The 10,784-nt window shown below is 38.0% G+C and overlaps 2 protein-coding genes and 1 long non-coding RNA gene across 3 annotated transcripts; 1 reads left to right on the top strand and 2 right to left on the bottom strand.

The window, feature by feature from the left end:
* Nucleotides 1–609: 609 nt before the first annotated feature.
* LOC127003300 (ragulator complex protein LAMTOR5-like) lies at nucleotides 610–5,148 on the top strand. Its single transcript, XM_050869779.1, has 5 exons — nucleotides 610–756; nucleotides 867–1,054; nucleotides 3,081–3,142; nucleotides 3,419–3,533; nucleotides 4,238–5,148. Exons 2-5 carry the CDS (start codon nucleotides 1,020–1,022, stop codon nucleotides 4,302–4,304), a joined length of 279 nt encoding a protein of 92 aa, XP_050725736.1. The 5' UTR covers nucleotides 610–756; nucleotides 867–1,019; the 3' UTR covers nucleotides 4,305–5,148.
* LOC127003301 (uncharacterized) lies at nucleotides 3,060–4,328 on the bottom strand. The gene is made up of 3 exons (XR_007757033.1): nucleotides 4,217–4,328; nucleotides 3,374–3,569; nucleotides 3,060–3,172 (listed from the first exon to the last, which is right to left on the bottom strand). It is a non-coding gene; the product is annotated as an uncharacterized LOC127003301 (long non-coding RNA).
* Nucleotides 5,149–5,298: 150 nt separating the features above from the next.
* On the bottom strand, nucleotides 5,299–10,406 carry LOC127003299 (coiled-coil domain-containing protein 130 homolog). Its single transcript, XM_050869778.1, has 7 exons — nucleotides 10,268–10,406; nucleotides 8,640–8,833; nucleotides 7,908–8,019; nucleotides 7,249–7,341; nucleotides 6,967–7,134; nucleotides 6,500–6,619; nucleotides 5,299–5,892 (listed from the first exon to the last, which is right to left on the bottom strand). Exons 1-7 carry the CDS (start codon nucleotides 10,268–10,270, stop codon nucleotides 5,413–5,415), a joined length of 1,170 nt encoding a protein of 389 aa, XP_050725735.1. The 5' UTR covers nucleotides 10,271–10,406; the 3' UTR covers nucleotides 5,299–5,412.
* Between the last annotated feature and the right edge of the window lie 378 nt (nucleotides 10,407–10,784).

The raw sequence follows: 10,784 nt of genomic DNA on the forward strand, positions 1-10,784 counted from the left end.
ATAGAATTAAATCCTCAAAGAACACCCTTAGTTTGCACCGTGGTGATGCCGCGTGTGGCAGCCCTGAACTACTGCCGTGCTATACAAGGCTGTGATCTCTGCAGAATTCTACTTTAAGGACTAGTATTGGTAAAGATTCGTATTCGGACCTAAAACGAATCTTAACCCTAGTATTTACTCTATCTCTATTCATTCCCATCTAGTGCTTGGGCAATGTTCTCCGTCCCCACATTTTATTGTCTTATTGTCCAGGGGGAGGTACCGCCCCCTCCCTAGTTGTGCTTTCCTTCCTACCATTGTATCATTTTAGTTTCATGGTGCTACCTACACATGTACTAATAGTTGTATAATCACACACTGTCCTGCCTGGGGGTTGGGATGGCATGTTCCTCCCTTCTCCCTTGTTGTTTACCTGCAACAGTAAACTATCAATCAATCAATCACACGGTAATGGTAATTTTAGTTCGGCAGCCTTGTTGAAAAAAGGAAAAACTGAATAAACTCATCACTATGCACACTGCTTATTAGTGTCTGGGTTTGGTTACATCTATTCGATTGTCTTCTTTTGTGCGACAATAGGGAAAGGAAAGTGGAACCCATAGTTTTGCTCCCTCTTCTCTCAGGCGATCGAAAGGCTACAAGTGTCCACCGGGTGACTCCCCGCTCAAGTTCAAGTTCAAGCATCAGCTGATAGTGACGCACGCACCAAACACATACCAGCCTTGTTCCCCATACTCTCGCCTTCCCAGTAGCACGGTACACGATTTAGAACCTTAATTCGCTCACTCTTTGCCCTTTTACTAGCTGTTACTCTCTTATAAATAATCCAAATAGCCCTAAAGCCTTCACTGCCCCTTCCCCTCCAGCCTCTACCTTCGCCTTCCCACCGAGTCTACGTCTTCGGTAACAGTTTAGCCCTCTTATTCACCCATCGCATTCCCACTGACTGCAAATGATATCACAGTGACCACAGCACCACTTGAGTTTCCTCCTCCTCCTCCTCCTCCTCCCACCCAGCCATGGAGAAGCCACTGGAGAAATGCCTCGACGAAATGCAAGTATATTTGGTCCCATTGAGTGGTTGAAAATATTAGGTAAGGTTAAGATTGGATGTATTAATGCGCCCATATCTTGCTCCCTACCTCACTTAAGTATTCTCCTGTTATCATATTTGTCTCTTACTGTAGTCCAACCATTTCAAATATGAGAGGGAAAAATAGGTGTTGGGATTGTGTGGTAGAGTGGAGGAAAGGACCCGCAAAATCCACCACTTAAACGGACTATTTGAAATGGTTGGACTACTGCCTTCAAACTTCCCAGAATACCATAGGGAAAAAGTGTAAACATCAAAACAAGTGTGTGAATATAGTTATGAAGTTGTTTGCAGCCTGTGGAAGTAGAAAACAAGATATCAGTGTGTTAATTAAACCAATCTTTACCTTAACCCTTTCCATATGTGACGCAGACGTCGGTGTCACAGTATGGAAAGGGTCAAGAGGAAATGGAAGAGGATTAATCCTCTTCTAAACCTTTCAATCCTCCTCTAAATTCCTCTTAATCCTCTTCCACATCCTCTTAAAGAGGTTTGGAAGAAAATTAAGAGGAAATGGAAGAAGATTAAAAATTAAAATACATGATAAAGATAACACAAAAGCATAAACATATTAAAACTGCATACAATATAACTATTTGCTGTGAAATTGCTGTACCACATACGGTGGAAGCACACTTTGCATCATCAAGTATAATAAGGGCTTCCTGTCTAGGGCACACAATCCACATCCTGAGCAAAGGAAAAGTGCTGATGCCATGGTAGTGCTGATGTCATGGTAGTGCTGATGCCATGTGGTAGTAAAAAAGGATAACTGGAGAAGCTGGAGTTTCAAGCAAATAGTAGCAGATCACTGGGAGTCCTCTTGTGCCTTTTTTGCAAATAATGAGCAGAGCTCTCTTGCTCTATTCTCTCTATTGCGTCGGCGAAACAAAAATTATATTATTTATTTATTAATAATATAATATATAAATATATAGGTATATATAGCAGCCAGGTACATAGCAGTGGTAGTGCCAGGTGGCATAGCCAGGGATGGTACACAGGTATGGTGACATAGTAGCCAATGGGTATGTACATAGTGTTACTGTTACATCCTCTTAAAAGAAAAAGGAAAAGAAAATGGAAGAAGATTAAGAGGTTTAGAAGAGGACTAATGGTGATGACGTTGGACGCCGACGTCGGCATCGCTGGATTGAAGGGGTTAAGCAACAGTTTGTCAATGTACCAACTCATAATGCCTAGAATTAACAAGCTATTTGCTTTGTTATCTCATAAATTAATTCCCAAAGAAAATTAAGGTTGTGCTTTCTACTTATTTATCATTTACCGTTGATGAGGTTTCAGGCCCTGCTCCGCTGCTGATGCAGCACTCTCGAGGACCGTCAACAATTGCAATGTTAGCCTCAACAATAATATAGGGCGGAGCAGGGCCTGAAACCTCATCAACAGTAAACTGTAATAATCTTCGATGCACTTATTCTCAAACGTCGTACCTTAAACTAAATTTTCAGTCAAGATTATGGGTATTTATCTAGTTTTACACACCAATTGTTGTTTTTTCAAATGTTTACCAACTATGTATACCTTTGACACACACACACACAATAAAGTTAAGAAAATTTAGCTTTCCAGAGTAATTAATCAATGGAATATCTCACTGGAAAAAGTTATGCAAGCCAAAAACATTCAAAGAGAAATATTACAAAAAATGGTTTTAAAAAGTTGGGACACTGCAAGCTTGACTCATTCCTTTCAAACTACAAAGTAAAGACACATTGGTCAGTATTATAAGACACTTTCCCTTCTCACATCAGCTATTTCTGAAGGTCAAAGAGGGGTCAGTTGGGTTCTAATAAGTGTTTCTTCAGGTTCATGGTACAGAAGGGTCAAATTACCACCAGTGTCATAAAACTACCCCTGGAAATGCCCACAACTCCTACGAAAGCCTTGTCAAATATGTTTTCTTGGGCGACGAAATGTCTTATAATACGACACATTAACTCACAGAATTTTGTCCGTGCCACAGATCGCACAGCCCAGGGGTGTCAGGAGTGCTGTGTGCTGATCACAAGGGACTGTGCCTTGGAGGTGAGGGTTTCATCTTTGTGTTTATACCACCTGTAATGTTTTGAGTGTGTAATGTATCTTTCAAACTTAGTAGCTTTAATTATCAAGACCCATATTCTCAAACACTTTTGATGTGTGAAATGTCAGCTAAGAAAATGTCTGGTAATGAAACATCCAGTAGTGAAATATCTGATCTGGTATCAAACAGTCCTAGTACTACTTAAAATGAAGGATGTAAACTGGCAAACATACCCACACTACTACATTGCCTTAATTGTTTATCTTTTGTGCCGTCAGTGCGAGGGAAGGCAAACAGTGGGTCGTCTGGAACTGTGGTAGCCTTGGCAGAGAGGGTTGCCATGCTGGAGCCTGGCAGCCTTGACCCAGTCATTCTGCTGGAGGGTGATAACAGGTACCACCACAGCTGCCTATGTTTTACTTTTTCTTCCTGGAGGATACATTTGTCAGTTTGTACACATCACTTCAGTTAGTCTTCACATCAGGAAAATAACTTTATACAATGGAAAATCAAGCAGTGGTTTAAAAATGAACTTTTGTCAAAATTAATATTGATAATAATCATTCTTCATTTTGACAAGTTCATTCCTGCTTAGGTATGTTTTATTTCCGAATATGGGTACCAATTGGAATGATGTATACAAAGTGGCTAACATACTGTATCTCATTGTTTTATATAATGTCTATTACTTGTTATGCTTTTTGTAAATCTATGATTATTTTATTCCTTGTGTACCTCCTAAAACTCCAACTTTAGCTTCCTGACACTTCCATGAAACTCATCTACAGCGAGGGACAAAAGTTCTTATGAAATGTGGTGAAAAACCTAAAGCGACAGGCTAAACATGTGGTATATACTGCAGTCCACAGTTGGTAGTACTGACTAAGTTGCCATCTGCTCCATGTATTTATTTATTCCAGGAATAAGACCACCTGTTTAGCCTGTTGTCCTAGGCTTTCACCACATTTCATGACACTACTTTTGTTCCTCACTGTACATCATTCACATTTCCCCTAGCTATTCTGTGTATGGGGGGTGGGGTGGGGTTAAAATGTCATCCATATACACAAACTAACCTGTCTGTCCACCTCTCCCAGTCAGTGCCTCATCCACCGCAACAATGGTGTCACCCTTGCCGTCTACAAGTCTCCAGAGACATCATGAGTCCTGTCTCACCACCTGATGAGACTAACACATATATACATATAGCTAATCATCATTCTTAGAGTATTATTATAATAGTGCATTGTTGCAAAACTAATCTTGGGTTTTTATATTGTACATCTGCAAAAACAAAAAAACAATTATATACTGCCTTAATTTGAGTACAACTTTTATGCTGCTTATGCCCATTATTTACTTCATGTGAAATTGGTGCCAAGTGAAGAATATAACCAAGACCATGTAAGACATAACTGAACTTGATTCAGATGGACTGTAATTATATTTATGCGTCATATGATTCTCTAGGTGAGGGAATGGTGTGCGTCATCATTCCCTTGTCAGTAATACGGAAAGTTTGCAAGTCTGATTTGAGAAAATTGATCATATACAGTCTTTACAATTTTCTGCTTTTGATCATGCTTCAGATCAAACTTGCAAATTGGTAGACTCATTTAAATTACCCCCTTCCACCAAATTTGAATTTCCACCAAATCAAGTTCCATTACTTTCTTAATTTAGTAGGATATTCCTAAAATTGAATGTGACTCCAGTAAAATTAATGACAAAGGCACTTTGGACATCACACATTAGATTTGTTTGCATGTTTTCATCTGCTCAATCTGTCTTGCAGCCACCACCACTTATGCATATCATGTCATCAAAAAATTAATGTATTCCACTAAATCTCAGTTTAGGAAACTATTACTGTAAATTAAGCTAAAAATTAATGTCAAATATGCTTTCCACTTCATTAAATTTCACTAAATCTTGTTTACTTTATACCTGTAATATGTTATTCAATGGAGCCAACATACATGACATTACCAAATACATTAGATTTGACTTTATACGTTTCATTAACAAATATTGTAAGTAGCTAAGACATTATGTAGATATCTATGAAAATGCATATTGTGGGAAGTAACAAGTAAATAGTCTAATTATACAGCAGAATCTTACTAGAGTTAATAGGTAGTCACTGAAAAGATTTGAGAACAATCCTAGATATTTATTATATGTGGAAAAAAAAGGGTCATTATATAGGGATGTCTAATTTGAGAATATATGACTTTGTACAATAAGAAATCTACCTTTACATCCATGACACTCACTGCCCACTGTCATCACTATCACTGGCACTCATCTCATAGCTGACCAGACACTGGGCTTTACCTACTTCACTTACAGTACTCTTTGATGGTTCAGACGCACTGCTACTCGCTTCTCTTGAGTCTTCATTTGCCTCTGAAGTGCTGATACTAGTGCTGGCTCCTAAATCCTTCTCTGTTCTCTTATTCTCCTCCTCTAGCTTCTCTGATTCTTTCTCTGGTCTTTCTGATTCCTCTATCATCTCAGATTCCTCTTCTGTAGTTACTTTCTTGAGAACTATTCCTAAATTTTGTCCTCCAAAGGAGTTTTTAAAGTTAGCGAAATTCTTCTGAGAGTGGGACACAATGTTTTGAAGTGACTGCCTCGCCAGTGCTTTTTTTGTCTTCTGTGATATTTTCTTGGCCTTGAGTTTTGTGAAGACAGACTGGGCATCTATCTCAGCTCTCCTCTCCTTCCTTATTTCTTCAGAGCTTTTGGACTGAAATTTAATAAAAACAATTAGATAAGTTAGCCTCCATCTTGCTGTGAAGTAAAGAGGTTGTATGAAAGATATAAATTTTGAAACTAGATTTTAATCATAGTTTATGGTTATGATTTTACTTTTTGTTTCGTATTCAGAAGTCAAAAAATTATATAAAAATGTAATTCTATGTAGTGCACTGCAATAAAAAAATATTACTGAAATAAAATGTAAAGAAGTGTATTGTAAATGTTATCTTTTAATCTTTTTGTTACTGACGCAAACTAAAGGAATAAAGTTATGTATAAAGAGTACCATATAGGATTCCTCTTGTGATCAGTTTGCACTAATCAGGAAAACAAAACAGGAAAATTGAGCTGAACTATAATATTGAAATTGTCAAATAGAAAAAGGAATTATAAATATTTTGACAATGTTTCAGTGCTATTCCTCAACTCTATTTTTGTGAGTTTTTTTCCTGAGAAGAGAATCAATCAAAGTGGGCATATGCTGAGGGGTGCATCCCTTTGCCCACCCAACAACACTAACTCCAGTGATCCCTCCAAGCAAGCTTCCATGCCTCCTTAACTGGAATGGTGCATACAAATCAACCATCAATCCCTACCTGAGTGAACTGTAGAAGCTTTGCCATCTTCACGTCCTCAGCACTGGGTGCCAAGAGAGGAACACCAAGATTGTAGGACGCATCTTTCTCTGCCTTTCTTTTGGCTTCCTCACGCTTTTTCTGTAAGACAATTAAAAATAATCTTTAGGATGAAAAGTCTTGAGGAAAATAAATGTACTACATAGCAAATCATGTTTACCTTGTAGTTACTTAATTCCTCATTGATTCATTTATTGCTGAAGGAAGAAAAGAAAAAAGGGGGGTGCTCATTGCTTATAAAACTGATCATGTACCTTTCCCTTCATGAAGAATGGGAGGTTGTTGAGTTTTACCCATATTGCAGGAAAAAAAGTAATATGATCACCAACAGCTCATCCAAAAAGACAACTCAGAGCTCGTTGGAAAGGTCCATATAATGATCACCCACACTGAGCATAGTACACCACTAAGAGATGGGACACACTGACCCTCATTGCTGCCCTCAGTGCCTTATTGGAGCTGTAGTCATCATGCCAACGCGACGCTTGAAACTCCTCCAGGTCCTTCAGCACAGGGTCCACCTCCTTGGCCTTGGTCTTGTCAGTCACGCCATGCTCCAGTTTATACATGGCATCTACTGCCATCTTGCGCGTCACCTGGGTGCGGCAGTGGGAGAGAGGAATCAGTGTTGCTCTTTCATTAAGAAATTGGACAACACAAAGACGATATATAAAGTGATTCTGAATTGAGTGGCTTATGACATGACATACCTCCTTGTCCTCCGGCACCACTTGCTCATTCTCTGTTGGGTCCCATCGTCTCTCTTGCCGGCGTGCACCACTCACTATCTCGTAGTCCAAGTTCTGGCAGAATAAAAACCACAATCAATTAAGATATATTACTTTTCTAACAATCTCACGCTCACACCAAAATTTTCACATGCACATAGTAACTGTAGACACTGGTAAGGTAGGTTTACTAATTTGTACAAATTAGTTCTGATATCTGGAAAGAACTATGCTAGAAAATCAACCTGAAGCATGAAAATGAAATCTTGTCAAAATTAATTATGTTGTTGAGAAGTGCTTTTGTGGACTTTTTCCTTTTCTTATTTTTTTATTTTTTTTTATTCTATTTATTATTTTTTTTTCTTTACTTTGACTGCCTCTCTGTTGTAAAAAAATGTTATCTATATTCTCAAAATATTTATTTTCATACCTAAACTTAATTTTCCTGATTTTTTTTTCCTTGATAAGAAGTAATTGCAATGTAGTGCAGAAAATGAAACCCACACTCGGTAGAGGAGAGCTGTCAGAAACATTGGCCCTCCATAAAGTGAGAGGATGTGCAGAGAAAGAAGAGGATAACATGTGATATATCTATAGACACATATTTCCAATGTGCTAACCAAAGGGAGGGTTAAACTCACTGCTGGGTCTGTCTTGATCTCAAAGTGATTGTCACACAAGTGGCACTTCATTCTGAACTGGTAGATGGGTGTGGAGTAATACATGCCAACCTTCTTCTTCTCGGCATTGTACCTGTAAGTTTGAAGCACCTTTATGTATGGGATTAAGGTAAGTGTGGGTGGTTTACTTATTTACTTACTGTGATTGAGATGAAAACCCTCATTATGTAAATGATTATTCTGGAACTAACTATGAACAGTATAGCAAAGGACCCATGATATTATTGTTTTTTGAGTCTGAATTGATGATAATATTGCAGGTCCTTTGCAATACTGTTCATACTTACTTGCAGATCAATCATTTACCTAATGAGAGCTTTTATCTTTTAACATGATAAAAGTAGCTTGATTATGCCCAATTATGTACAAATCTTATTATATTGACATGTCTTTAATAATGTCAATTAATGTCAATTTCTCTTTATAAATTGGCATTGAAAAATAGTTGTCACCCCTCTGCCCCTATAAATTAAGAGCATCTACACCCCCCCCTATCATGGACAGGGCAATTATGCCACCTCAGATTTCTAATACAACCTGAGCTCTGGATACAACCAAAGAAAGCCCAACAACATTTGTACAGGCTGGAGCAAGATTTGAATTACCAAGAGTTAGTTGGACCATGCAAGAAAGTATTCAGTGGCTATGAAAAATTGTAGTCTGTCTCTTTTATTGTCAAGAAGAAAATCCTACCTCACTCCAGTGCCGATGTGGTTGTTGCATCCCTCGCACCAGATGTTGTAGGGCATCTCAAAGCGGATGATGAGGATGCCCAGGTGGAGCTTCCGGGCACGCTCCCGTAAAGCGTGCGTGCCATGGAACTTGTTGAGGCCCCCCTTCCTCGGGTCATAGTCAGGGGGGTAGTACAGCATGCCTTTCCTCTCACCCTGGACATGGAGAGAAGGAAATGCATCTAAATAATCTGTTTGGTTTAATGCTGAAAATGACATATAAATGTTTACTTACCATAGTTTTTATTACACACACACATGCACGCATGAAAGCACAGACATGTCTGTGGGCAGCTCCTAACAAAAAGCCTAGCCAAGTAACACACAATTAATAATAACTTATTGATAACTTAGGTACTAATCGAGTGAGAGCAGGTTATTCATTTGATGAAGCTATTTCACCAGTTTTGTCATGCTAAAGAACATTATTTGGATGAGGCTATTAGTTTAAAAATTAGTTGTAACTAAAAGTTATAATTTCTAAAGAAAATTATGATGATTTAATTATTCTGTCAATACATTTTACAAACTAGAATTTAACTCTTTCACCACCAGTGACAATAATGGTGCAGTGCAAAACATGTCTCACATAGGTACTTATTAACAAACTTAATAAAATTAACCAAACTAAATTTATCCTAACCTGACCTAACGTAACCTAACCTAACTAATCTAACCAAACCAAACCCTCACACTGCTAAATGCAATGTGCTAGGCTGTGCTCCTAACCTTTTGTATCATTATATTGCTATTTTAAAAAAAATTTTATGGAAGCTTTTAGTTACTGCATTGCATTCAGAGATCAAAATATGACACAATGCAAATATTAACTTCATACTAAAAGAGTGCGGCACCATAAATCAATATCATTCAAAAACAATTCCTAAAGAAAATTATGATGATTTTTTTTTTTTCTTTTTGTTACTGCATTAAGACATTATAAAAAATTTCCTTAGTGTTTTAATTGCAACTGCTCAATGACATATGACTCTAATAACATGCCAATCACAACACAAAACAGGAATGGCTAAACAAAATACCCACTCGACATTGATTGCTTGTCACTCGTTTATGCTCTCATTCTTGTACTGGAGAATGAAACTATTATTATTACTATTATAAAGAAATGTAGGGTAGGAGAAAGAGAGAGAAGATAGGGAGGAGGAGAGGGAGCAAGGGAAGAAGAGAGAGAGAGAGAGAGAGAGAGAGAGAGAGAGAGAGAGAGAGAGATCCAAGAACCAAGACATGCACATGCTAATATAATGTATCTCGTTCGATTTCGTTCTCTTACTTGTCTTGTTCTTTTATATATGCCGCTGGGCGAAATGAAACTGTTGTTATTATTATTATTATTTGTTCCCCTGACACTTACATGACATACCTATAAAAATAACCGTCAAGCCAAAACGTAAAGCACCAAACACTCACCATGGTAAAGGCTGTGCACAGAGTTACCTACACGCAGAGTAAACGTTCCTCGCCTGACAGCTACGTAACACTACACACTTATTACAGGCATGCACCGCTCTTCCGGGAGGCCAAAGGAGAATATAAAGTAACCTGACAACCCCTGGAACACAAGACACTCACCATTTTGAAGAATTTTGCACAAAGTCACACGTAAAAGAAGCAGAAACAAGAGTCGATCTCCACACGTCGCTGCCTTGACAGTATTGACGTCGCTTACGCGCCGAACCGAACCCTAAGGTGGACCAGCCGGACAAGGGAAAGTGGGACATATCATTATTACGTTATTATTATCATCGTTATCATCTTCATTATTATTATCATTATTCTTTTTATCATCACTATCATCATCATCATTATTGAACACAAAGATAGATGGAAGAGTTACCCAGGGGTGGACCAGCCGGACAAGGGAGAGTGGGACATATCATTATTACTTTATTATTATCATCGTTATCATCTTCATTATTATCATCATTATTATTTTTATCATCACTATCATCATCATCAGTATTGAACACAAAGATAGATAAAAGAGTTATAGATAGACTACAAACATTAATAAACTAAATACCCATTGAACATGTGGGAAATAATGATATAACTCCAGTGGATGATTAGATTATACTGTACAAAAGAA

Source organism: Eriocheir sinensis, chromosome 25 (assembly GCF_024679095.1).
Source record: "Eriocheir sinensis breed Jianghai 21 chromosome 25, ASM2467909v1, whole genome shotgun sequence".
NCBI classification, from domain to species: domain Eukaryota; kingdom Metazoa; phylum Arthropoda; class Malacostraca; order Decapoda; family Varunidae; genus Eriocheir; species Eriocheir sinensis.

What these genes read in the sequence shown, in the direction of transcription:
- LOC127003300 (XM_050869779.1), top strand. Translation starts at nt 1,020, where the DNA reads ATGGAGAAGCCACTGGAGAAATGCCTCGACGAAAT. An exon ending in GAGAAATGCCTCGACGAAAT is followed by an intron (nt 1,055 to 3,080) that starts GCAAGTATATTT and finishes TCCGTGCCACAG; the next exon opens with ATCGCACAGCCCAGGGGTGT. An exon ending in CAAGGGACTGTGCCTTGGAG is followed by an intron (nt 3,143 to 3,418) that starts GTGAGGGTTTCA and finishes TTGTGCCGTCAG; the next exon opens with TGCGAGGGAAGGCAAACAGT.
- LOC127003299 (XM_050869778.1), bottom strand. An exon ending in AGATCAAGACAGACCCAGCA is followed by an intron (nt 7,342 to 7,907) that starts GTGAGTTTAACC and finishes TTATTCTGCCAG; the next exon opens with AACTTGGACTACGAGATAGT. An exon ending in AGCTTCTACAGTTCACTCAG is followed by an intron (nt 5,893 to 6,499) that starts GTAGGGATTGAT and finishes ATTAAATTTCAG; the next exon opens with TCCAAAAGCTCTGAAGAAAT.